At 64.7% G+C, this 23,898-nt stretch overlaps 20 protein-coding genes across 20 annotated transcripts; 11 read left to right on the top strand and 9 right to left on the bottom strand.

Annotated features, from left to right (window-relative positions):
- Positions 1–337: 337 nt before the first annotated feature.
- Positions 338–1,417, top strand: OSTLU_14357 (predicted protein; the record flags this gene model as incomplete). Its single annotated transcript, XM_001416464.1, has 1 exon — positions 338–1,417. The coding sequence occupies one exon, from the start codon at positions 338–340 to the stop codon at positions 1,415–1,417; it is 1,080 nt and encodes a 359-aa protein (XP_001416501.1).
- A 664-nt stretch (positions 1,418–2,081) lies between these two features.
- On the top strand, positions 2,082–2,675 carry OSTLU_14356 (predicted protein; the record flags this gene model as incomplete). Its single annotated transcript, XM_001416463.1, has 1 exon — positions 2,082–2,675. One exon carries the CDS (start codon positions 2,082–2,084, stop codon positions 2,673–2,675), a length of 594 nt encoding a protein of 197 aa, XP_001416500.1.
- A 374-nt stretch (positions 2,676–3,049) lies between these two features.
- OSTLU_30269 (predicted protein) lies at positions 3,050–3,754 on the bottom strand (the record flags this gene model as incomplete). The annotated part of the gene is made up of 1 exon (XM_001416219.1): positions 3,050–3,754. The coding sequence occupies one exon, from the start codon at positions 3,752–3,754 to the stop codon at positions 3,050–3,052; it is 705 nt and encodes a 234-aa protein (XP_001416256.1).
- An 843-nt stretch (positions 3,755–4,597) lies between these two features.
- OSTLU_4221 (NhaA family transporter: sodium ion/proton) lies at positions 4,598–5,737 on the top strand (the record flags this gene model as incomplete). Its single annotated transcript, XM_001416462.1, has 1 exon — positions 4,598–5,737. A coding segment is annotated over one exon (1,140 nt), but the record flags the coding sequence as incomplete, so codon positions are not given.
- A 421-nt stretch (positions 5,738–6,158) lies between these two features.
- On the bottom strand, positions 6,159–6,947 carry OSTLU_4036 (predicted protein; the record flags this gene model as incomplete). The annotated part of the gene is made up of 1 exon (XM_001416218.1): positions 6,159–6,947. A coding segment is annotated over one exon (789 nt), but the record flags the coding sequence as incomplete, so codon positions are not given.
- A 765-nt stretch (positions 6,948–7,712) lies between these two features.
- Positions 7,713–9,047, top strand: PPR1 (pentatrichopeptide repeat (PPR) protein; the record flags this gene model as incomplete). The annotated part of the gene is made up of 1 exon (XM_001416461.1): positions 7,713–9,047. One exon carries the CDS (start codon positions 7,713–7,715, stop codon positions 9,045–9,047), a length of 1,335 nt encoding a protein of 444 aa, XP_001416498.1.
- A 98-nt stretch (positions 9,048–9,145) lies between these two features.
- Positions 9,146–9,517, bottom strand: OSTLU_30265 (predicted protein; the record flags this gene model as incomplete). The annotated part of the gene is made up of 1 exon (XM_001416217.1): positions 9,146–9,517. One exon carries the CDS (start codon positions 9,515–9,517, stop codon positions 9,146–9,148), a length of 372 nt encoding a protein of 123 aa, XP_001416254.1.
- A 552-nt stretch (positions 9,518–10,069) lies between these two features.
- OSTLU_14350 (predicted protein) lies at positions 10,070–10,960 on the top strand (the record flags this gene model as incomplete). Its single annotated transcript, XM_001416460.1, has 1 exon — positions 10,070–10,960. The coding sequence occupies one exon, from the start codon at positions 10,070–10,072 to the stop codon at positions 10,958–10,960; it is 891 nt and encodes a 296-aa protein (XP_001416497.1).
- A 411-nt stretch (positions 10,961–11,371) lies between these two features.
- OSTLU_7588 (predicted protein) lies at positions 11,372–12,301 on the top strand (the record flags this gene model as incomplete). Its single annotated transcript, XM_001416459.1, has 2 exons — positions 11,372–11,631; positions 11,956–12,301. Coding segments are annotated over 2 exons (606 nt in total), but the record flags the coding sequence as incomplete, so codon positions are not given.
- An 11-nt stretch (positions 12,302–12,312) lies between these two features.
- PSBP5 (lumenal PsbP-like protein) lies at positions 12,313–13,188 on the bottom strand. Its single transcript, XM_001416216.1, has one exon. The coding sequence runs from the start codon at positions 13,163–13,165 to the stop codon at positions 12,377–12,379; it is 789 nt and encodes a 262-aa protein (XP_001416253.1). The 5' UTR covers positions 13,166–13,188; the 3' UTR covers positions 12,313–12,376.
- A 186-nt stretch (positions 13,189–13,374) lies between these two features.
- Positions 13,375–13,773, top strand: OSTLU_14348 (predicted protein; the record flags this gene model as incomplete). The annotated part of the gene is made up of 1 exon (XM_001416458.1): positions 13,375–13,773. The coding sequence occupies one exon, from the start codon at positions 13,375–13,377 to the stop codon at positions 13,771–13,773; it is 399 nt and encodes a 132-aa protein (XP_001416495.1).
- A 48-nt stretch (positions 13,774–13,821) lies between these two features.
- OSTLU_30260 (predicted protein) lies at positions 13,822–14,529 on the bottom strand (the record flags this gene model as incomplete). Its single annotated transcript, XM_001416215.1, has 1 exon — positions 13,822–14,529. One exon carries the CDS (start codon positions 14,527–14,529, stop codon positions 13,822–13,824), a length of 708 nt encoding a protein of 235 aa, XP_001416252.1.
- Positions 14,530–15,168: 639 nt separating this feature from the next.
- Positions 15,169–16,029, top strand: OSTLU_3738 (predicted protein; the record flags this gene model as incomplete). The annotated part of the gene is made up of 2 exons (XM_001416457.1): positions 15,169–15,774; positions 15,814–16,029. Coding segments are annotated over 2 exons (822 nt in total), but the record flags the coding sequence as incomplete, so codon positions are not given.
- Positions 16,030–16,137: 108 nt separating this feature from the next.
- Positions 16,138–17,130, top strand: OSTLU_92330 (predicted protein; the record flags this gene model as incomplete). The annotated part of the gene is made up of 1 exon (XM_001416456.1): positions 16,138–17,130. One exon carries the CDS (start codon positions 16,138–16,140, stop codon positions 17,128–17,130), a length of 993 nt encoding a protein of 330 aa, XP_001416493.1.
- Positions 17,131–17,205: 75 nt separating this feature from the next.
- On the top strand, positions 17,206–17,814 carry OSTLU_14346 (predicted protein; the record flags this gene model as incomplete). The annotated part of the gene is made up of 1 exon (XM_001416455.1): positions 17,206–17,814. The coding sequence occupies one exon, from the start codon at positions 17,206–17,208 to the stop codon at positions 17,812–17,814; it is 609 nt and encodes a 202-aa protein (XP_001416492.1).
- A 128-nt stretch (positions 17,815–17,942) lies between these two features.
- Positions 17,943–18,278, top strand: OSTLU_30256 (predicted protein; the record flags this gene model as incomplete). Its single annotated transcript, XM_001416454.1, has 2 exons — positions 17,943–17,970; positions 18,133–18,278. The coding sequence occupies 2 exons, from the start codon at positions 17,943–17,945 to the stop codon at positions 18,276–18,278; spliced, it is 174 nt and encodes a 57-aa protein (XP_001416491.1).
- A 252-nt stretch (positions 18,279–18,530) lies between these two features.
- On the bottom strand, positions 18,531–19,832 carry OSTLU_30255 (predicted protein; the record flags this gene model as incomplete). Its single annotated transcript, XM_001416214.1, has 1 exon — positions 18,531–19,832. One exon carries the CDS (start codon positions 19,830–19,832, stop codon positions 18,531–18,533), a length of 1,302 nt encoding a protein of 433 aa, XP_001416251.1.
- Positions 19,833–20,108: 276 nt separating this feature from the next.
- On the bottom strand, positions 20,109–20,499 carry OSTLU_30254 (predicted protein; the record flags this gene model as incomplete). Its single annotated transcript, XM_001416213.1, has 2 exons — positions 20,109–20,174; positions 20,308–20,499. The coding sequence occupies 2 exons, from the start codon at positions 20,497–20,499 to the stop codon at positions 20,109–20,111; spliced, it is 258 nt and encodes an 85-aa protein (XP_001416250.1).
- Positions 20,500–20,648: 149 nt separating this feature from the next.
- On the bottom strand, positions 20,649–21,329 carry OSTLU_30253 (predicted protein; the record flags this gene model as incomplete). Its single annotated transcript, XM_001416212.1, has 1 exon — positions 20,649–21,329. The coding sequence occupies one exon, from the start codon at positions 21,327–21,329 to the stop codon at positions 20,649–20,651; it is 681 nt and encodes a 226-aa protein (XP_001416249.1).
- A 382-nt stretch (positions 21,330–21,711) lies between these two features.
- Positions 21,712–23,868, bottom strand: OSTLU_14344 (ClC family transporter: chloride ion channel; the record flags this gene model as incomplete). The annotated part of the gene is made up of 1 exon (XM_001416211.1): positions 21,712–23,868. One exon carries the CDS (start codon positions 23,866–23,868, stop codon positions 21,712–21,714), a length of 2,157 nt encoding a protein of 718 aa, XP_001416248.1.
- Between the last annotated feature and the right edge of the window lie 30 nt (positions 23,869–23,898).

Raw genomic sequence — 23,898 nt, 5'->3', positions numbered from 1 at the left:
CGCGCGCGACGACGCCGGACGCTCGCGACGCGCGACGCGTCGGTGCGCGCGTCGGGAAACGCGACGCGCGACGCGTGTCGATCGCGCGCGCGCGATGGGCTCGCGCGACGGCGCGCGGTTCGCGTACGGACGCGCGCGCGGCGAGGGACCGCGCGAGAAGAGCGGTGGGAACTTCGCGTCGACGATGCGCAGGCTGGGGCGACACTCGTGCAGCGTGCTGATCGGATTCGTGATCTGCGCGTCGCTGTGGGCGAGGTCGAGCGCGCGCGGGACGTCGTACGGCGAGGAGGTGCTCAAGGCGGGACCGCTGAGCGCGTTCAGCATCACGGCGAGGAAGATGACGACGCGAGCGCTCGTGAAATCGTGCGCGAGCGCGTCGGGAGAGGTGTATCTGGTGACGGGCGCGGCGGGGTTCGTGGGATCGAACGTGGCGACGGCGCTGAAGCGACGAGGCGCGGGCGTCGTGGGACTGGATAACGTGAACGATTATTACCCGCGCGGATTGAAGCGGAGTCGAATGGGGAAGTTGAGCGAGATCGGTGTGCACGTGGTGGAGGCGGATCTGAACGATGCGGTGACGGTGCGGAAGATTTTGGAGACGTGCGAGGTGACGACGGTGGTGCACCTGGCGGCGCAGGCGGGGGTGAGATACGCGGTGAAAAATCCGGGGGCGTACGTGCACTCCAACGTCGCCGGGTTCGTGACGCTGATGGAAGAGATCGTTCACATGAAACGCATGCCAAAAGTCATCTTCGCCTCGTCGTCGAGCGTGTACGGGTTGAATACCAAGGTGCCGTTTAGCGAAACCGACGTCACGGATTCCCCGGCGTCCTTGTACGCGGCGACGAAGAAAGCGGACGAACTGCTCGCGCACACGTACAACCACATTCACGGCGTGGCGTTGACGGCGTTGAGATTTTTCACGGTTTACGGGCCGTACGGGCGCCCGGACATGGCGTACTTCTCCTTCGCGAACAACATCATGCAAGACAAGCCGATCAAAATTTTCAAAGGCCCGGATGGGGGCGAGCTCGCTCGCGATTTCACCTACATCGACGACGTCGTTCGAGGGACGATCGCGGCGTGTGACACGAGCGAGAAGAGCGGGAAAAACTCCGACGGTTCCAAGCCGCCGTTCCGGGTATACAACCTAGGAAACACCAAACCGGTGACGGTGAGCGACTTCGTGTCGTCGCTCGAAAAGGCGCTCGGTAAGACCGCCAAGCGAAACTACGTCCCGATGCCGAAAACCGGCGACGTCCCGTTCACGCACGCCGACATTTCGGCGGCCAAGCGAGACTTGGGATACAATCCCACCGTCGGCCTGGACGAGGGCTTGCAAAACTTTGTGCGCTGGTACACGAAGTACTACGAAAACGGCGCGCACAGGGAGGACACGCATTACGTTCCGATGTGAACGCCGCGACATTCACGCGGGTTCATCAGTAGCATCACACCATTAATATAAAAAAAAGAGAAAGAGGGGGCATCGCGGAATCGAACCGCGGACCACTCCCACGTCAGTGAAGCCGATCGAGCGCTCGGCGCGAGCCGAGCTCGAGTCTCGAGTGTGACGCGTCGTCGCGCGCACCCTAAGAGAGTATCATACCACTAGACCAATGCCCCTTGTGATTGATGATAGGACGAAATCGTCTACACTACGACACAACACGAATAAATCGCCCGACGACACCCGCGACCTCCACCGCGTTCGTGTTACGGGTTGATGCGCGCGCGCGTCGTCGCGCGCGTCGCGTTCGCCGCGCGTCATGGCGCGCCGCGCGTCGTCGCCGCGCGCGCGCGTCCCGCGCGGCGTCGCGCGCGCGCCCGCGCGTCGCGCGATCGTCGCGCACGCCCGCGCGCCCGCGCGTCGCGCGATCGTCGCGTCGTCCCGCGCGCCACCGCCTCGGACGTGCGCGGACGCCGCGCGGGACGCGCGCGCGACGTTTCGCGCGCTCCGCGACGCCGACGCCGCGCCTCGACGCGCGCGCGTCGAGCTCCCGCTGCCGTCGATCGACGTCGGGACGGACGACGTCGTCTACCTCGGCCTGCACGGACAAGCCGCGGATTGGTCGGGCGGGATGGCGCAGCGGTTTCGCGCGACGCGGGCGCTGCTCGAGCGGGACGCGTTCGACGGGTACGCGAGCGAGTATCACGGGCGGCTCGACCGCGACGCCGAGGGCGTGGGACTGTGGAGCCTGCGCGCGAACGACGCGAGCGACGAAGCGTTCGCGGTGGTGGTGACGCACGTGAGCGACGTGACGTTCGGGTACTTTTTGAAACTGTTGGCGGGAGAGCACGGCGAGGTGGAGTCGAAAATCGTCGTCGCGGTGAACGCGTTTTGGACGGGGCGAGGCGAGGAGGTGGGACAGCCGTGGGAGTTTGGGTTGAAGAAGGCGGCGAGAGCGTGTTTGACGACGGACGCGTGGGAGAAGGTGTACGCGTGTCGTCGAACGAGATCCGCGGCCGGCGCGGAGGGAACGCTCGTGCGAAGGTGGCCGGGGAGATGGTATTTGTGGAACGACGACGGATCCGAGGTCGTGAAAGAGTGGGTCGACGAACCGAGCAATCGCGAGATGGCCGAGGCGTTGAACGCGCACGCGGGGGTGATGGATGCGGTGGGATTTAATCGAAACGCCGCCGACACGAGTCGCGACGACGACGTCATCACGTGATTTGTGCATTGTGTATAGCTATTAAGTCTTTCGCTACGGCTACTCGGTCTACTCCTACGCCTCTCGCCTCTTAAAAACCCCCACGGTTTCGATCCATCGCGGCGACGTCTTTAATCGAAACGCCGCCGACACGAGTCGCGACGACGACGTCATCACGTGATTTGTGCATTGTGTATAGCTATTAAGTCTTTCGCTACGGCTACTCGGTCTACTCCTACGCCTCTCGCCTCTTAAAAACCCCCACGGTTTCGATCCATCGCGGCGACGTCTTTAATCGAAACGCCGCCGACACGAGTCGCGACGACGACGTCATCACGTGATTTGTGCATTGTGTATAGCTATTAAGTCTTTCGCTACGGCTACTCGGTCTATTCCTACGCCTCTCGCCTCTTAAAAACCCCCACGGTTTCGATCCATCGCGGCGACGTCGGCGCGTGGTCGAAACACGCGAGCGATGTCAGTTCGAACCCTCTCGCCGCGAATCCCACGCGCTCGTCGTCGATGTCTCGCTTGAGTGATTCGCAGTCACACGCGACGTAAATGACGTCGTCGAATTCGCGCGTGACGACGTCGAGCGTGCGCGCGTCCAACCCACCGCGCGGTGGATCGACGAGCAGGACGACGTCGCGGTCGTTCGTGGGACTTTCGCGAGACGCGATCCAATCCTCGGCGCGTTCGCACACGATTTCCGCTCGAACGCCGTTGCGCGCAAAGTTTTCTCGCGCCGCTTCCACCAAAACCGGATCAATCTCCACCGCGAACGCGCCGCCGGGAAACTGCGGCGCCATGCAACACGTGTGATTTCCGCAACCGGCGTACAGCTCGATGAATTTCGTCTTCGGGCCGGCGATATCCGCGCAAATCCGAACGAGATGATTCGCCGTGAGTTCGGCGACGCCACCGTTCGGATTTGAAAAGCTCCCCTCGACGTGTTTAAAAACCACCGAACGACCGTCGACCAAGCGCGTGGTCTCCGTCACGTAATCGCGCCCGACGACGAGCTTCGGCGTCTTCTTACGCTTTCGAACGCACCCGACGACGGCGTCGTCGAGCGCTCGCATCGCCTCCGCGAACTCCATCCACGTCGCGTCGTCGCCATCGCCGCTCTCCGCCGACAGCGTGCACGCGATCACGATCTCATCCGACGTTCGATTCGTTAAAAAATTCGCCGCCGTCACGCGCGCTCGCGTCGTCGTCCACGCGTCGTCGTTCGCGACCCTCAGGAAGATTTCCCTCGCCCGCTCGACGCCCGCCGCGTCGTCGCGCGACGTCGCGTCCGACGTCACCAGCGCACCCGTCGCGGCGCGCACGCTCACCAGCCGCAGCGCGCCGTCGCGCGTCTTCTCGACGCCGTGACTCGCGCGCTCGCGAAACCCCGCGGATTTCGGCGACGCGTGCGCGTCGATGGAGTCCACGCCGAACAGCCCGCGCGCGCGCGCCAACTTATCCTCGAACGACGCGCTGGACGCGCGCGCGACGATCGCGCGCGGACGCGCGGACGCGCGCATGCGCGCCGTCGAGTGTCGCGGGACGCTTTTTGCAGTTTGTCCCGCTCGCGCCATTCGTCGGCGTCGCACCGCGACGCGCGCGCGAGAACCGCGCGGTGCGATCGACGACCGACGCGAATCGACGGGATGCTCGCGGCGCGCGCGAGCGCGCGACCGACGCGCGCTTCGATCGCGCGCGACGCGCGGAAAAGTCCGCGCGAATGTCGAATTTCGATGGCGCGAGCGACGCGGAAACCGTCGGTGCGCGCGCGGGCGTCGCTCGCGGGCGTCGCGGGCGTCGCGACGCGACGCGTGGAAAAATCCGCGCGCGTCGGGGCGCGCGTCGCGGCACGCGCGACGACGGACGGGGCGGAGAGCGAGCAGGGGACGTTCATGAAGGGCGTCGACGTGCACGCGGCGCTCGACGCGGGCTTCGGCTCGATCGCGCTCCTCGGAGCCACCGCGGTGTCGCTGGCGCTGGCGAACAGCGCGATGTCTGGGGCGTATCTGTCGTTCTGGCACGCAAAAGTCGGGCCGGCGGCGCTGGCGCTGCACATGAGCCTGCATCACTGGGTCAACGAGGGGTTGATGGCGATTTTCTTCTTCGCCGTCGGGCTGGAGATCAAGCGCGAGTTCGTGCACGGCTCGCTGCGAAGCCTGCAACAGGCGGCGTTGCCGTGCATCGGCGCGCTGGGCGGGATGCTGGTGCCCATGGGGGTGTATTTGGCGTGTAATAATCCGGGCGCGACGGCGGCGGCGGTGACGGCGGGTTGGGCGATTCCGATGGCGACGGACATCGCGTTCGCCATGGGAGTGTACAACTTTTTTAAAAATAAAATGCCGGGCGGCGTGGCGGCGTTTTTGCTCACCCTCGCCACCGTGGACGACCTGGGCGCGATCGCCGTGATCGCCGTGTGCTTCGCGAAATCGTTGACGATGTCGTACATAGCGGGCGCGGCGGCGGCCACGGCGGCGCTCTTCGTCGCGTGCAAAAAGGAAGTCACCAACATGGCTGTTTACGCCGCCCTCGGCGTGGCCCTGTGGTACTGTCTGTTGCAAGGCGGCATCAACGCCGATGTCGCGGGCGTCATCGCCGCGTTCGCGGTGCCCGCGCACGCGATGGCGCCCGCCGGGAGCGACGCGACGCCCGAACACGAAGGCGGCGAACCGACGCTCTTGGATCACTTGGTGCACAAGTTCGCCCCGCTCTCCGCGCTCGTCATCATGCCTCTCTTCGCGTTGGCGAACACGGGCGTGCCTTTAGACGCAAGCATGGTGAGCAAGGTGTTCACCGAACCCGTCGGTCAAGGCATCATGCTCGGCTTGCTCTTGGGTAAGCCCGTCGGCATCGCCGGTTTGTCCTGGCTCGCCGTCAAGTCCAAAATCGGCAAGCTTCCGAGCGGAATGAACAACTCCCACCTCATCATCGTCGGTTTGCTCGGCGGTATCGGTTTCACGATGTGCTTGTTCCTCGTTGAGATGGCGCTCGCGGGTCAGCCCTCGGCGGCCAACGTCGCGAAACTCGCCGTGTTGGCGTCGTCCACGGTCGCCGCCACCGCCGGCGCGGCGTTGATGGCCAAACTCCCGGATTCTTCGATCGAAGCCGAGAAACTCAAGACGGCGTAGACCGCCATCGTACTTTTCATTACATCACCAAACTTACCATGATTTAATCGCGCCCGTCTTCCTCGCACGACATCGAACGCACGACTCGGCGCACGCTCTTCGCAAAACGAGTCGCCTGCGCGAACGCGCCATCGCTCGGGTACACGGCGTAGGGATCGTACGCGTCCACTACCCCGCGGTGGTCCTCCGGGAACATCCCCCAAAATAACGCGCCGCGAACGAATTTCCCGTCGTCGCTCGCGATGCTTCGGTACACCTGTGATAGAAGTGCGCGGTAGTAATCTTCGACGTCGCGCTCCTCTAGAAACGACGCCCTTCGGCTCACGCCGCGGCTGACGCGAGACAGCGCGCGAACCCCGCCGGGCGCCGCGCCGAATTCCTCGATTAAGAGCGGCTTCCGGAGCTTCGTGCGACAATCGCGCTCGTGCGTTGCGATCCAATTTCGAGTGAATCTCTGCGCGTTGAATCGCACGTTCGGCGAATACACCGCCCAATTGTCTCGCCACACGTGAATCGTCGCGAAGTCGATGTGCTTCGACGCGTGGTTGCGAATGAAATCTTGCCCAGTCGTCGCGGCCCACGCCGCGGGATTGGCGGCGGCGCCTCCCTCTGAACTCGAGTCGTGCGCGTAGAATCCTTCCTCACCCACGGTCAGCATGTGATTGGAATCGAACGCCTTGACGTACGCAGCCATGTCGTCGATCCAGTCCTGAAGCGCGTCGTCGCATCCTCGACACCGCGGCTCGTTCATCAAATTCCACCCGAAGACGTTCGGCGTCGTCGAATACGTCACGCCCGTGAACGTGTTGTTCCGCGTCAAAATCGTGCGCACGTGCCATTTAAACAATTCCCTACAGCTTTCACGCGAGAAAAATGCGCGATCGGCGTCCTCAGTCTCCGCGTCCTCCGGCGCGCACTCTCGCACGATTTCCGCCGTCGTGTGCCAGTAGTCGCCGAACGCCAAGAGCAAATCCAATCCGTGCTTCGCCGCCTCCGCGAGCGCCCAATCCAATCCTCGAAGCACGTCCTCGCGATGCCTCTCACCCACGCGCACCCACGTCGGCACCGCGGGGTTCACCGAAAACGCCCACGCGCGAATCGTCGTCATCCCGCTCTCGCGCGCGAGCTTGAAAACGTCCCTCGCCGCGGCGCGTCCGCGTCCGTCTCCGTGGTCGAACCCGAAGCTCGCGCGCGCGAATTCCCCCGCGAACTCGACGAGCGGGTAAAAATTCATCCCGGCGACGTTTCGGGATTCGCACCCGACCGCGAACGTGCCGTTCGACGTCGCGCGCACGAACGCGGAAGATTCGCTTCGCGAAAAATATGAATCGACATCGACCGCGCGCGCGCCGATCGTCGCCGCGATCGTCGCGATCGCGCGCGTCGCGAGCGCGCGCGAGCGCGTGGCTTTGCGCGCGCGCGCGCGCGCGCGCGGCGGCGTCGGCCGCATCGCGCTCTGCGGCGACCTCGACGCGTCGAAATCGTCACTTCGCCGCGAACCGTCGCGCGGATGTCGGCGCGCGTCGCGTCCGCGCCGCGCGCGTCGGCGCGCGCGTCGACGTCCGCGCGGACGTCGCGCGCGTCGTCGTCGCCCGCGCGCGCGCGCGACGCGCGCGGCGGCGCGCGCGCGACGCGCCGCCGTCGCGTGACGTCGTCGCGAACGCGCGCGGTCGCGGACGCGCGCGACGCGCGCGACGCGCGCGACGGCGCGCGAGACGTCGACGACGAGGTCGAGCGACTCGTCGACGGCGCGCGGACGCGCGATCGCGCGGCGAGGCGCGCGCGCGAGGAGGAGGGGGCGCGAGGCGCGTCGACGGCGCTCGAGCGCGGCGCGGCGACGTGGTTGATACAAGAGCTGAAGCGCGTCGGACGCGAGCGAGGCGCGAAAGGCGCGCGAGACGTGGCGAGCGGAATATTCGACGCGATGACGGCGGATGACTCTGAGGTGTGGCCGAACGCGCACGTGTGCACGACGATGATGTCGTTGGCGACGCGCGCGCGAGACGCGGATAAGGCGTTGGCGACGCTGGAGTGGATGAAAAGACGGAGCGCGGACGCGCGAGAGGTGGCGCCGACGACGCACACGTATACGACGTGCGTGCAAGCGCTGGACGGCGCTGGACGGTGGGAGGAGGCGCTGGGGATGCTGGGGGAGATGAAGCGCGCGGGGACGGCGAGAAACGCGCACACGTACAGCGCGTTGGTCAGAGCCGGGGCGAACGGCGGGCGCGCGGGGGCGCGCGCGGTGGTGAAGTTGATTCCAGAGATGAAACGCGATGGCGTGGAACCGGACTTGGCGATCGCGTCGGCGCTCATCAGCGCTTTCGGGGTTTTGGGGAGCGAAGACAACGCGAGGGCGATGTTGCGAGCCATCGAGTCGAGCGGGCGGGCGACGGATAGCAAGCTGTACGTGGATTACATGACGGCGATGTGTCGATGTGGGAACTACGAAGAGGCGATAGAAACCTTCACGCGCGTGCCTCGCACGACTTTCACGTGCACGGCGGTCATGAAGGCGTACGCTGAGGCGATGGATTGGAAGCTCGCCGAGGCTTTGTTCGAGGACATGCGTCGCGACGGACCGGCGCCGAACGACCACACGTATAGCGCCATGTTGCACGCGTACGAAAAGAGTTTGCAGTGGGAGCGCGCGGTGCGCTTGCTCAATCAGCTCACGAGCGAAGGAAAGGCTAAGGAGATACATCACAACATTGTCCTCAGCGTTTTGGGCAAGTGCACGCAGTGGCAGCGCGCGGAGGTTTTATTTAGAGACATGCGAGAGTTGTACAACATTCAGCCCTCTCGCGTGACGTATAGCACGCTGATTTCGGCGTACGGACGAAGTGGGAAAACTGATCTAGCGCGCAAGGTGTTCGAGCAAATGCTCGCGCGGCGTATTCCGCCAGACGACTACACCTTTGTCGGCTTGATGCTCGGTCCCGCGAGCGAGGGCAACTTTCGAGAGTGCTCAAAAATCGCGACCGAGATGAAGGAGTTGTACGACGTCGAGCACACCGTGCACACGTACAACACGCTCATCCAAGCCGCGGACATCGCCGGTAATTACGACAAGGCGGTGGAGGTGTACGACGAACTCTTGCAGCGCGGCATCGAGCCGAACAACACGACGAGAGAACTCGTCGTCGCCGTGAGTAAGCGCGGGGCGAACTTTTACGATCGCCAACAAAAGACCGCCGCCGTCGCATCCTACGCCGCAGGTCTCGTCGGCGTCATGGGCATGGCGCTCGGTCGCTGGTAGAACAAAAAAACCCTCGATATTTCAATGAAAAATTCTTTAGGCTGGCTAATCGTCTCCTCGCTCGCGTCGCGCGTCCATCCATCGGCGCGTCCATCCTCTCACTTCGACCCCAACCCGATCGACTCCTGCACCGACTGCACGCCATCCTTATCGAAAAACTGCGTGAACGTCTTCGTCACGAACCCAAAATTACGAGCCAACGAAAACCGCACCGCCGGCGGCAGCGGCGAGAGCAGCAGCGCCGGCGCCCTCGCCAGCCCCCCCAGCGCGGCCCCGACCTTTCGTTCGAAGTCCGGCGGGTAGTCCAACCACGGGTGCGACCTCCGTCGCCGTCCCGTCGTCGCGCCCGCGCCGAGCGGCGCCGCTCTGGCGCTCGCGCCGCTCCCCGTCGTCGCGAGCTCGTCGCCCTCCCTGTACCCCGCGAAGGTTTTCTGCGGCGGTCGCCGCCGTCCGCCCGGCGCGCCGCCCATCGACAGCTGCTGGCTCGCCACGCGGTCGCGCGAGTTTCCTCCCGCCGCGCTCATGGCGTCGCCGTCGCTTCGAGCGGTCGCGCGCGCGCGTTTGAAGCGCGCGAAGGTTTATCCACTGCGTCGGGACAAAAAGCGCATTGGGCATTGGTCACATCGCGTCGCGTTAGCGCCGCGCGGACGTCCGCGCGCGTCCGCGCGATGACGCGAGCGGTGGGAAACATATCGTCGCGCGTCACCGCGGCGCGGTGCGGCGCGAGGACGCGCCGCGCGCGCGGGAGACGCGCGAATGCGCGCGCATTCAGGCGAGTGGGCACGCCGAGGCGCGCGGTCGGCGACGCCGCGCGCGACGCGCGCGCGCGGTTCGACGACGAAGGCGACGCGAGGACGCGTCGCGGTCGCGAGCTCGAACTGGCGTTCGAATCGGCGACGACGGGCGCGGCGGAGGCGTGGGAACGAGGACGCGACGCGGGCGACGACGAGGACGCGCGCGAGCGGGACGCGCGCGACGCGGAGGACGAGTACGAGCGCATCGCGGCGAGGATGGAGGCGAGGATGGCGATGGCGTTCGAAGCGCTTGAGGCGCGCGCGAGGCGCGCGCGAGAGCGCGAGACTGGGTCGTCGTCGTCGGACGGCGAGCGGGCGCGGGCGAACGCGTCGGAGGCGACGCGGAGGTTGGAAGAATTAGAGGATAGGTTACGCTCGGCGACGACGACGCTGCGCGCGACGCACGAGGAGCTCGAGCGCGAGCGCAAGAGATGCGCCGAGCTCGACGCGGCGCTGGCGCGCGCGCGAGATTCGACGACGGCGGCGTTCGGGGAAAAGATTCAGACGACGCGCGAGCTCGCGGAAGCCGTCGCGGCGCTCGAGGGGGAAAAGGCGGACGCGATGCACGAGAGGGCGAGACTTTTAGAGCGCATGGACGCGCTGGAGCGAGATGGCGTCGTGGACGGCGCGGTCATGAACGAAAATCTCAGGATCGAGCTCGCAAACGAACGAGCGAAGCGCGGCGATTTGGAGGAAGCTCTGACGGATCTCAAGCTCGCGAGCGACGCGTCGATGGAACTCTCGGTGGCGCTTCGACAAGAAGTCGAGGCGCTCAGAAGTTCGGGCGCGCAACCCAGCGTCTCGCTCATCAACATCGAGCCGACGGACGAGATCCCTCCGCGCGCCGCGAGCGCCATCGAGGCGCATTTAATCTGGCGTCGCCGCGACGCCCGAAACGAGCCCGGCGACGCCTCGAGCGATTGGGTCAAAGCCGAATCCATCGTCACCGACCGTCTCGCTCGCGCCGACGGCGCGCGTGTCGTGTACTGGGCGTACTTGAACGCCCTCGCCGAGCTTCTCCGCGTCGGTGACGTCGCCGCCTTCGACCAAACCTCCTGGCGCGCGCTCGGCGATTTCGTCGCTCGCGTCCTCGCGGCGTCCCGCGCGTCGTCGTCGTGACCCACCGCGCGCGCGCGCTCGAGCGCGCCGCGCGCCGAGGAACTCGCCGGCGAGGAATCCGCCGCCTTCACTCGATGAGCACATCGAACTCGTCCAATACTATTCGTAATTAACCCTCTTCGCCGATCGCGCGAATCGGTCTCGTCGGCGACGATTGGTATGCACATCACAACCAGTCTCATCAGTCGAACCGTCTCACCAGTCTCACCGCCCAGGACGGGTCGCGCGGTCGACAAAAACGACCCGGCCGACGACGCGCGTCGACGGACGACGCGAGCGACGTCGATGTAGCGAAATTGTAACGTTTGAATCTTTGGCCTCACCGCACACCCGGTCGCGCGTCCCATGCGCGCGCTCGTCCCGCTTCGCCGCGCGTTCGCGTCCGCCGCGGGCGCCGATAAGCTCGGCGCCGTCAAACGCCTTCGCGAGCGCACGGGCGCGCCGATCGTGGACGTCAAAAACGCGCTCGCCGCGCACGATTACGACGCCGAAGCCGCGCTCGATCATCTTCGCGCGAGCGGACTCGCGGCGGCGGCGAAAAAAGCGCACCGCGCGTCCGCGGACGGCGTCGTGTGCGCGACGACGGCGCGCGCGAACGGCGCGTGGACGTGCGCGATCGCGGAGGTGAACTCGGAGACGGATTTCGTGGCGAGGAACGAGACGTTTCGGGCGTTGGCGCGAGCGGCGGCGACGGCGACGGCGACGCGGCTGGACGAGGACGCGGCGTTCGCGAGCGAATGCGGGACGATCGTCGATGGACGGGTGACGGAGTTGAGCGAGGAACGGTTGGGAGCGATGCGAACGACGAGCGGGAAGACGCTGGGGGAGATGGCGAGGGAGACGGCGGTGAGCGTGCGGGAGAACGTGCGGGTGCGGAGGGCGGCGGCGTACGCGGCGACGGCGGGATCGGAGGAGGTGATCGGGACGTACGTGCACGGTGCGCTGGCGCCGGGCGTCGGACGACAGGCGGCGTGCGTCGTCGCGAAGGGCGTGAGCGTGGATTTCGCGAATAAGCTCGCGATGCACGTCGTCGCGAGCGCGCCGGCGTATTTGCGCGGCGATTGCGTGCCGAACGACGTGTACGAGCGCGAGATGGCGGTGTATCGCTCGCAGACCGAAGGCAGCGGAAAGCCCGCGAATATCGTGGAAAAAATTCTCGCCGGTCGCATGAATAAGTTTTACGAAGAAGTGTGCCTGGAGAATCAAAAGTTTGTCCTGGACGACTCCGTCACCGTGGGCAAAGCGGTCAAGGCTGAGGGCGGTGAACTCATCGCCTTCACTCGGATGAAAGTCGGCGAAGGCATCGACGTGGAGGAGAAAGATTTCGCGTCCGAGGTCGCCGAAGCCGTGCGTAGCACAACATAGCTGATTTTTTATCAAACATTCTACTATTACGATACACGGCGCGTCGTCCTCTCATCCGCTCGGGACGAAGACGCGAAACGACTCGGCCATGGCGAAAAACGTTTCCTTCATCTTAGGCCATCGCTCTTCGGGAATCTGCGCCACGAACGTGTACAACTGATCCCCGCGAACCGCGAACACGCCGATGTTGTGTCTGAACCACCCATCCGGCGCCGCGCCGTCGCCCTTTCGAATCGTGTACTCAAACGTATAGTACACCGTTCCGTTCGATCCTTTTCGCTGACTCGCAGATAACAATTCTCCCGTCTTCCCGCTCCCCGGTTTCGCCAGCACGTTCGCCAGCAACCACTCCGCCTGTCGATTCGCGTCGCCGAACACGCTCAAATCGAATCCTCTCGGCACGGATGATCGAATCACGGACACGTTCTCCTCGCCCGACGTCCCTCGCGGTCCGTACGCCGCGTCCGGTTCGCTCACCTCCCTCGCCCGTCCCTTGCGCAACTCCGGCGGGTCCAGCGACTCGACCCCTCGCCGCGCGTTTCGCAGCGTCACCGTCTGGTCCACCAACCAGTCCATCGGGACCACGAATTCGTACCCCGCGCGCGGCGCGTAGCACCGCGCGAAGCCGTCGACGGGAAACAGCGCGTCCAGCCGCTTCGCTCGCGCGAACTCCGGCGCGAACGCCGTGAGCGTCCTCGAGGTCACGCCTAAGAAATTCGCGCCGAGCGCCAGCGCCGCGCTCGCGCCGACGCCGATCGCGACGCGGCGCGTCGACGGCGCGGTCCTTCGTCCCGACGCGACGACGCGCACGGGCGCTCGCGCGCCGACCGCGCGCGTCATGGCGGCGCGCGCGCGTCACTGCGCGGCGCGCGATGGCGCGGTGCGGGACGCGTCTGCCCGACTTCATCGCGCCTTCTCTCGCCGCCGCGCGACGCGCGCGCGCTCGAAAACGAATCATGCCCACCGCCGAGGCGTCGATCTCGTCGTACCTACCGCCGGACACGTATAACTCGCTTCCCAAGGATGGCGACGTGACGTTTTTGCACGCCATGGTTCGAGCGAGCGATTTGGAGCGAACGATGCGGTTTTTCCGCGCGATCGGGCTTCGAGAGACGCGAAGAAAGTCTTCGGAGAACGGTCGGTTCACGTTGGTGTTCATGGCGTCCGCGCCGGGGGCGCCGGAGATCGAGATCACGCATAATTGGGACCCCGAGGAGTTCGCGCCGCCTTCGCGTTCGATGGGGCATTTGGCCTACGCGGTCGACGATATTTTCGCGAAGGCGACGGAGCTTCGAGACGCCGGGATTGAGATTTTACGGCCGCCGCACGACGGGAAGATGATGTTCGTGAAATCGCCGGACGGGATCTCGGTGGAGATTTTGCAAAAAGGCGAGCCGCTCGAGGCGCGCGAACCGTGGGCGTCGATGCCCAACGTCGGCTCGTGGTGAACAAACTACACTGTTATACAACGCTTTTATGACTGCGCGTGCCCGTCGCTATCGCCGCATCGCGGGTGGGAGAAACGCGTCGTCCGGCGGCGGCGACGCGTGCGCCACGGCTTCGACGACCGCCCTCGCGATGGCGTCGCGAAAGCCGTCGTACGCCTCGGGTCGCAAATGCGTGCCGTCTTCTCGAAACGACGACGCGTCCGCGAACGTTTCCGTCACGTCCGCGTACACCGCCCCCGGCGTTTTCGCACACCACGCCTCACACAACGCGTTCGTCTCGCGCACCACGTGACTCAACGCAAACGCCCTCTTCTGCGGCGAGTCGATCATTCCGACGAAGACGACGCCCAGTCTCGCCGATCGTTCGCGTCTCGCCGACTCCGCGAATCGCTTAAAATTTTCAAACACCTCCCGCGCCGACCTCCCGACGCTCACGTCGTTCGAGCCACAGTAATACACGATCGCCCTCACGTCCGCGCGCCCCCTCGGCAGGACGTCGTCGAAAAACGTCAACAAATCCGTCGTCTCCGCGCCGCCGAAGGCTCTGTTGACCGCGCGCCGCGCGTCGCCCATCCGCCCTCGCCAATCCTCCTCGAAATCTCGCACCTCGCGCCACTCGCGGAAGATGCTCGATCCGACGAACACCACCGCGGGTTCGCTCGCCTCCGACGCGCGCGTCTCGGCGTCCAGGCGTCGAAATCTTCGAATCTCTGGGCTCGCCCAGTGCGCGCGCGTCGACGTCGCCGAGTCTCTCATCGCCGCGCGCGGCGCGCCTCCCGCGCGCGCCGCGCGCCGCGCGATCGTCGTCGCTCGCGGGCTCGGTCGACGCGCGCGTCGCGCGACGCCGCGCGCGCGCGCGAGCGAGACGACGCGCGGCGGCATCTGGCGCGCGTCGGCACACGTCGACGCGCGACGCGCGCGATGGCGGCGAGCGACGCGAACGCGCCGCGCGACGGCGCGAGCGACGACGCGAACGCGCCGCGCGCGAGCGACGGCGAACGCGCGAGCGAGGACGCGAAGAAGGAGGTGCTGGCGAATCTGTTTGGATCGGACGACGAAGACGATGACGACGCGAACGACGCGGGGAAGGCGCGCGGACGCGTCGCGGACGACGAGGACGACGACGACGAGGACGACGCGGCGCTGCGACGGTTGAAGGCGAAGAAACAGCGAGGGCGGAAAGAGAAGGAACGAGGAAAGGGGGGACGCGAGGGTAAGAGCCGGGGACGGGACGACGGCGGCGTCGATTTCGACGCCATACAGAACGAGGAGTACGTCGCGCCGCGAACGGCGGAGGACGACGCGTTCATCGATGACGATGGAGTGGCGGATAAGGATAAATGGGCGAATATGTCGGACGATGAGGATGGGAAGGTTGGGTACGCGAGCGAGGCGGAGGAGAGCGACGACGAATTGGAAAAGTTGTTCGCGCCGGGCGGGAAGGGGAAGCGCAGAAAGAAGAGCGATGAGACGGCGAGAATGGAGGTGTTAGACTTTTTGTCCAAGATGGAGATCGCGGTGGAGGAAGACGCGCGGGCGTACGCCGCGGGGAAGCCGGCGGTGAAGAAGTTGAAGCTCTTGCCGGAGGTGGAACGCAAGTTGAAAATGGTGGAATTGCACGAAGCATTTTTGCGCCACGGGCTCTTGAGCGTCCTTCGAGCGTGGTTAGACTTGTTGCCCGATGGAAACTTGCCCAACTTGACCATACGTACGAGCTTAATCAAGCTCATCGAGCAGTTACCCGTGTCGACGGATTCGCACGAACGCAAGGATGAGCTCAAGCGATCGGGACTGGGTAGAAACATCCTATTCCTGTCCACGCTCGAGGAAGAGACGCCAAAAAACAGAACTGTGTGCAAGAAGCTCGTGGAGAAGTGGTCGCGTCCGGTGTACGAACTTTCGTCGCACTACGGCGATATTCACGTCGGCCGGGAAACCGTCGATACGGACGAACGTCGCCCGAAAAAGAGCAAGACGAGCGCTGTCGACCATTCCGCCGACGTCGGTACGAACGCGGACGCGGCGAGCGACGAACCAAAGTATGGTGAGCGCGGTTACCGCCACCACGCCATGGTTCCCGAGCGTTCGTCGACGCAGTACGTCAAGCAGCCGCGTCTCGAAATCGACCCGAGCGAAATCAAAGCTCGCACGCAAACCGCCGACCAGCGTCGCGTTCGTCAGCTCGTGGGCAAAGTCGCCAAAAACAAAAGTAAGGGTGGTCAAGCGTACACGCCCTCGGTCGAGGGTCGAGGTTTGGTCGGGTTCCAAGGCTAAAATTACCGTCGTCGTAAGTCGCGACTTTAATAACCAACAACGAAAGCTCGAGCGCTGCAGTCGTCGTCGTCGTCGTCTCGCGCGCGCGTCATGAACCTCCCGACGCTGATAGCGGCCGCCGACGGCGTACACGCGGTCGACATCGCCACCCTCGCGCGCATCGACGCATCCACGGCGCGTCCACGGCCGCTCAACGACGGCCAAAAAGTGTTCGACCGGGACAGCTTTTTCCAAACGCACGACGCCTACGACATCGCCGAGGCGTCGACGTCGAGCCCGGCGGCCGACGCAGACGTCGTGCACGTATTCACGCTGACGAACGACGCGCGCGAGGCGTTGGTGCGTGATCTGGTGCCGCTCGGGCTGCGCAAGTTTCGTCGCGGACGCGAGGACGCCGCGCGGTCGCTCGGCGACCCGGTGCCGGGCCCGGGGAGCGACGTGTCCGTCGTGCGCTCGAACCGTGGGGGCTATCAGAGCTACGCGGATTTATTAGATTCATCAGATTCAGATTCAGAGAACGACGACGCGGCTGGCGGCGGTGGCGGCGACGACGCCGGCGCTTCCCGTTCCGCCGCCGGCGCGAGCGATACCGCCGCCGGCGCGCCGACGCGCGCGCGTCTGCGACCCACCACGTGGACGAGCGTTACTGCCATCGCGCTCGAAGCGTACGCACGCGTGCGCACGAGCGCGCAACGCGAGGACGTGTGTTCGCGAGACGTGTACGGTTGGCTCAACGTCAACGCGCCGGGCGACTTCAACAAACTCCACGCGCACGACAGCGCCGATCGTTGGAGCGGCGTGCTTTACCTCGCCGTGCCCGATCTATCCAACACCACCGATGTCCCCATCGACGCGGGATGTCTCGGCGTCCGCGCGTCGGCGTCGTCTTCGTCGCCGTCTCCGTCGCGATACTTTGCGCACTCGCCGCGCGTCGGCGACCTCGTTCTATTTTCCGGCGCCGCGCTTCACGCCGTGAGCGCGTTTCCTCGCCCCGACGGCGCGATAAAACCGTCGAACGACGCGGACGAGCACCCGTCGGACGCCGTCCTGCGCGTCTCCGTCGCGTTTAACGTCGATTGCTAGCGTCGAATGGATCCACATGTGTAAACAGTGTGAAAGTGTGAAACACTCGCAGCCGCCGCCGCACATCCAGACGCGATGGCCGGCGCCCGACGCGCGCGTCGCGTCGTCGTCGACGTCGAGCTCGCGGACGCGAGAAAACGCGCCGATGGCGACGCGGACGCGAGCGCGAACGTCCCCGCGCAGGAAGTCTTCCGCAGCGGCGTCGACCATCGCGGCATCACGAAGACGGTCAAACACGGGAAAAGAAAACGCGAAAGCGACGACGCCGCGACGAACGAGGGCGGCGAGGACGAAGAGATGGTCGACGGAGAACTGTATCGAAACTACAAGGCGCCGAAAGCGACGTACGACTCGATCGCTGGACGGAAATCGGGACGAATGTGGAAACAACCGGCGAAGCGAGCGTCGGCGCTTGGCGCGGCGCCGTCGACGAAAACCTGGGACGACCGCATGCGAGAGAAGGAGGAGAAAAAGCGGTTCCAGGAGGCGAAATCGAACGCGAAGGCGGCGCGAGGGGCGAAGATTCGCGCCGAACGCGAGCGACGGGAGGCGAAGAAATTATTAAAGGAGGAGAATACGCGACGCACGGGCGTCGGCATCGTGAGCGAGATAACCAACCCGAAGACGATCGCCAAGAAGTCAGCCAAGGAGCGAGCGAAGCTGAAGAAGTTGCGCATGCTATAAATCACGCGCTTCGAGCGTCTGGCGCGTGTAGAGATGATTTAGTTGTACAAAATTGACTTCGACTTTGTCGCGAGCGCCGCGTCCGCCGACCACCCGCCGAGCCAGCCTCACATCTCGACGCGCACACGATGGCACACACGGTCTATCACGGCATCGGTACGTCTCGAAACGATCACCGCGACATCGCATCGTCGTCTGACGCCCGCGAGACGCGTCGCGGCGGCGTACGCGCGTCGTGAACCTCGCGCGACCGTCGATCAAACCTAAACGATCCAAACACAGAGACTGACGAACGCGATCGACCTTTCCTCATCCCAGCGCAACGCATTTACTTCAACAAGGAAGTCGCGATCGGGATGACGCTCGGATTAATCGCGGGGGCGGGCTGGAAGTGGAATCACTGGCAGCATCGAAGCGCGCAGCAGGAGTACTACGCCGCGCTGGCGAAGAAGAACAAGAAGTAAGGGGGCGTCGGGCAGTCGCGACGACGATGTGTATAGTAGAGTCGATCCTCTCGCGTAGCGAAGCGACGCAGAAGAGAGGAACGATGAATAGCGTGTTTTAATGGCGAGAAGAACTTTGGTTTCAATGTGAGCGTGTGGTTTGCGGTTGGATTTCACGTTTATCCGCGCGCGCGGTTGAGTCGTTTTCGTCTTCGACGTCGCTCGGTTTCGTTTTTACATCTAGTGCTAAGGCGCGACGACGTGCGTGCGATATTAATTGCCCACGTAAATGCGGCGAATGTCGTCGACGCCGTTGAAGGCGCGATGACACGACACAGGGCAGTCGCCGTATCTATCGACGTGCGCGTAGAGACAGGCGTAGCAGAACACGTATCCAGAAGACGTCAATACCGCCGGATTACGAATGACTTTCCGACACAGCGGACACAAATCGGTGTTTTCGGGCAGTGCAATGCCGTTCGGGTGCGGTGGCGGTCGCGGCGGCGGCGGCGGCACCGGAAGCGTTGTCGCGTTGACTACGCGCTCCTCCGCCGCGCCGTACCACCATTCGGTGAGTTTAAACCCGATCACGGCTGCGATGAGCGCTGATTGTGCGTAGTCCATGACGAAGTTCTTCGTCTTGAGCGCGCCGACGCTCAACGCGCGCGTCGCGGCGTTCTTCGACGCGTGCGCGCCGGCGAGTTGTCGCTGTCGACTCCCCTCGAGTTCTCGCGCGTTGGCCTCCAGCTCCGAGGGCAACGCCCGTACGACGTAACAATCGACGAGCATCAACGTTGGATCGTTTATGTTCCATCGTCCGAGTAAGTACCCCGTCCAAGTCACGAACGTCGCCGCCTCCACCAACGCGTTCGCCACCGGATACGCCGCGACGAACGCCCGCTTCGCGACGCCCCGCGCGCCTCCCTCCGCGTTTCTCGCCGCCACCACCGCGGCCGCGTTCGCCTCCGCGCCCTCACGCACCCCCATATCGTCCGCATTCGAGTCAAACACTCGCGGCGCGCGTCGTCGCGCGTCCAAGTAACACTCGGGCGCGAGCGTTTCGTGCAGCGCCGCCGCCTTGCTCCGCGCGTACGGCCCGAGCGCCAGCAACGCCGCGCTCATGATTCGCTGCCACGCATCGATCCTATACCTTCCATCGCGTCTCACCCTCGCATCCGTCAGCGTTCTCGGCACGCGCTGCAGTCCGTACACGCTCTCCGCGAGCGACCCGTCGCCGCTCGCGAACGACTTGAGCTCGGCCAAAAACGTCAACGCCGCGAACACCTCATCGCCGCGGTCGAGCGCGTAGTGCGCGAACCCGGGCGCGCCGGCGTTCGCCAGCGTGCCCAACGCGTACGCCAGCGCGCCCTTGAGGCTCGGAGCGAGCCGTTCGGCGGCGATGAGCTCAAAAAACGTCGGTCGAATCGCCGCATCCAACCGCCTCGAGCGTCTCTCGCGACGATTCCGCGCGATCGAGCGCTCGAGCGCGCCGTCGTCGTCGACCGACGACGCCGAGGCCGCGTCGGACTCGAGCGAACGCGCGACGCGCGCGTGACGCGCGACGAGCGGGAGCATGCCGCCGAGGCGCGCTCTGACGCCGCGCGGACCCGCGCCGCCGCGGCCCGCTCGACGCCGCGCGCCGCGCGCGCGCGCCGCACGTCTCAAAACCTCTAAAATAATTTACAAAATCCACGGAACGCGCGATTTCGTCGCGTCGATCGTCGCGCGCGTCCTCGAATCTCCGGCGTCGGCGCGCGATCTCAAACTCAAACGTCTTCGCGCGTCTCGCGGCTTCGCGGCTGGCTTCGCGCGTCGTCCGTTCGCGCGCCGAAGCCGACGTCGCGCGCGCCATCACTCCGCGTTCACGCTCGCGCGTCCCTTGCGCGCGCCCTTCAACCCTTTGAGCGCTAATCCGAGCTGCGCGTCGACGCTCGCGAGGGACGCGCGTCCCGGTCAGTGTCTTCGTCGAGCGCGCGCCGAGAACCTTTCGCGTCGCGTCGCGTCGCGTCGTCGTCGTCGCGCGCGGTCGCGGACGATCGCGTCGACGCACCTCGCCCTCGATCGCGCTGACGTCCTGATCGATCTCGCCGCTGCGCAGCTGCAGGACGAAGGTTTCGTTGCGCGGGCCCTTGCTGCGGCTGAGCGGCGCGGCGCTGCCGTCGTCGTTCCAGCGCGCGACGTTGCGACGGAGGAAGCCGGGATAGATGAGCGCGTCGTACTCGGCGGCGGACATGGCGGACATGGCGACTCGGACGAGACCGAGGCGCGGAGTGCGGACGCGAGGCGGGACGGGGACGGGGCGCGCGAGGGACGCGGAGGGATGCGCTCGAGAAGCGAAGGAGCGAAGGAGCGAAGGAGCGAAGGAGCGATGCGATCGACAATTGCGCGCGATTAATGGTGGTGCTTGATGAATCGGAAGATCTCGCGGTCGAACGCGGCGGTGCCCGCGGGGCGAAGGCGCTCGGCGGAGGCGAAACCGCCGTCGCGGCCGAGGAGGTGCGCCTCGAACGCGTCGGGGCGGAACTCGATCGCGGCTAAGTTCGCCTTGCACTCGTCCGGAAGCACCGGAACGCCGTTGATCTTTTTGCGCAGCGTGGATTTGTACGATTTCCACGGTTGCGGTTCGATGATGAGGGAACCGCCGGGGACGAGGGCGTCGCGACACTTGCGAAGGACGGTTTTCACGCCGTCGTCGCCGAAATTCAAGTGAATCCACTTCGTGACGCTGAGCAAGAGAATGACGTCGAACTTTTCGTTTCCGAAATCAAACTCCACGGCGTTCGCTCGTCGGAATTCGACCCCACCGAACGCTTGACCCGCGTCCGCCAACGCGCCTTCGCCTTCGCCGCGCTCCGCCGCGCCCGCCTGCGCCGCGCTGTGTCTCCGCAACGCCTCCAGTTTTCGCTGCGCCGCTCGCACGAGATCACTATCTATGTCTAAGCACACGCACGACGCCGGGGCGAACGCGCCGACGAGGGACAGGGAGAACAATCCATCGTTGCATCCGACGTCGCACGCGCGCTTCCCTCGAAACCACTCGTCCCGGAGCGCCTCCAGCCTGTGATCCTCCATCGTCTCCCCGACGCGGTAGCCGTAGTATCGATCGTAGTTGCCGTACCTATACGACTTTTCTCGCCCATCCGTCGCTCGCCGGCCCTTGCGGCGCTTACGGCGCGCGTGCGGCGTCGGTTTCTCTTCCGAATTGGGACGCTTTTGCTTTGCACTTTTTGTCGTGGTAAACGCGTCGTTTACGTCGCGCGCGATCGGTTCCGGAGCGCTCGGCGCGTCGTGTATCGACGTCGATGGTTTGTCCGAGTCGGAGACGTCGTCCTGGGGGCGTTCGTCGGGGTCGGTCCACGCCGGTCGCGGCGGCATGCCGAACGGCGGTTGAGCGCGAGGCGGCGACTGCGGCGGCGACGTCGCGGCAACGCGTTAAAATTACAAATTTAGTCCATCAAGCGTTTAAACCGATTAGATCTTTGCGAGTGATGACGCCGCGCACGGCGTAGTCGTCGTCGACGACGATGAGGTGGCGCAACGCGAGTGAGAGAAAGACGCCGTGCGCGCGCGCGGCGGGGAAATCCAAAGGCACGGCGAGCGGCGACGGGTTCATGTACGTCTTGATGTCGATCTGCGGCGATGCGAATGCGCTCGCGATGTCGTTGGAATCGTTTTCGGGGTCTGTCAGCGCGCCGCGGCGCGGCGTGGCGTTGGTGCGCATTAAGCGCTCGACTTCGATGGCGTCGACGGTTTCGTCGAGAAGTCCAGCGGCGACGCCGGGCGTCGCGCCCTTGGTGACGCGCTGAATATGCGCAGTGCGCATTTTAAGGTCCAATTTTGCCTGCTTGGTAGCGTCAGCACCGGGCGCGGCTTCCTCGGGCGGCGCCGCGAGAAGAACGTCGAGCTGCGAACGCAAGATGAGACCGGCGAGTTTCCCGCGGTCGTCGACGACTGGGAATCCGTTGTGAGTCGTGTGCTCGAGCAACGACTTGACGTCGTCTCTAAAAGCAACTTCGGGTAAAAACGCGGGTGGAACCGCCATGATATCGCGCGCAGTCTTCCCCTCGAGCGTTCTCGAAGGATCTCGAGGTAGGTAGGCCACAGTTTTACTTCGCGACAACTCGGCGTGGTAAATGCCGTGCGCGAAGTAATTTCCTACCACGTTACTCACGATGACGGCGACGATGATGGCGAACACGAAAGCCTGTCCGTTGGTGCTCTCGACCATGATAACGACCAGAGACACGGAGGAACGGAAAACGCCACCGAGCGCGGAGGTGGCACCGATGAGCGCGTAGAGCCCTGGTTGGATGTCCCACGCTTCGGGCAACGACGCCTTGAGCATTAACCCCGCGCATCCTCCCGTGCACGCGCCCATGAACAACGACGGCATAAATAAGCCACCAGGAACGGCGATGCCGAACGCTAGCGCCATCATAACGAGATAACACACCGCGGATATGGCTAAACCTTGCGCCGTGAACCCGTACGCCTCGCCCCACACGTGCTCAGCCATGCCGAACATCCAGCCGATTGAACGGCCTGGATAAATGAAAAATACAGTAGCGATGTCGTTAATTTCTCCCTCGGCGCAGTTGAATCGTACACCGAAATCGTCTTTCACCCAGGTATCGGGAGGCACCATGCAGTGTCCCGCGAACTCCGCCGCCGCGAACCGAAGCGCCACCGTGGCGAGAACGACGACGGCGCACTCAAACATTCGTGCGACTTTATTCTTCGCAGACGGACGAAACCTCGACGTCCACGCCTGAATTTGGTTGAACAACACCCCCATGAGTCCCGCTATGGCAGCTACTAAAACAAAGAATGGTAGTTGGTGGAAGTAGTCCCTCGGCGTAGTCGGTCGAAGCGAGTCACCGGTGATGAACACCATGCCTGGGTTGCCTCGCAAATCGAGCAACGCGAGCACGAAGGACGCGATGGCAGCGCACATCAAGCACCGCCACATCGTGCGTTGACTCCAAAACGTGCTCGCTTCTTCAAAAGAAAACAAAACTCCTCCGATGGGTGCACCGAAAGCCGCGGCTAATCCGGCGGCGGCGCCAGCGGAGACGAATTCTCTATGCGTCGACGGCGACGCCAACTCGAGCAGCACGGCGTCTAATTTCGCCGACTCGCCGAACCGCACGAACGCACGACGACGTTGCCGCCTTCGCCGCCGTAACGTCGACTGCAATTCACTACCGTCTGAATCTTCGCCATCCGTAGAATATCGCTCGGAATCCTCGTCTTCGGAATCCTCGTCCTCGCTCGCCGCCGACGCGTCCGCCTCGCCCTCTCTCGCCCCCAAGAATCCATCTCCACACAAGAACTTCCTGGGCCAATACAACGCGCACACACTGGCGATCCCAGCGCCGATGTGCACCATCGGCCCTTCGGGTCCGACCGCCAACGCGCTCCCCACGCCGCCGCACGTGCCCACGATTTTCGCCGCGAGCGTCCGCCCGCTCAATAATCCCGGCACGTTTGCGCCGTTTAAACTCGCCATCACCTGCGTCACGCCCCCTCCGCTCGCTAACGGCGCGTAATACGTCGCGACCCATCCCCCGAGCGTCCCCAACACCGCCGCCGTGATCATAAACAGCGACATCGTCGTCCGCGGCGCGTCGCCGTAGTATCG

Source organism: Ostreococcus lucimarinus, chromosome 2 (genome assembly GCF_000092065.1).
Source record: "Ostreococcus lucimarinus CCE9901 chromosome 2, complete sequence".
Lineage (NCBI taxonomy): Eukaryota > Viridiplantae > Chlorophyta > Mamiellophyceae > Mamiellales > Bathycoccaceae > Ostreococcus > Ostreococcus sp. 'lucimarinus'.
The sequence above is the reverse complement of the archived record's forward strand: the minus strand, read 5'-3'. Positions and strand labels throughout refer to the sequence as shown.

Excerpts from the sequence above, each read along its gene's own strand:
- PSBP5 (XM_001416216.1), bottom strand. The coding sequence starts at position 13,165 with ATGACGCGCGCGGTCGGCGCGCGAGCGCCCGTGCGCGTCGTCGCGTCG.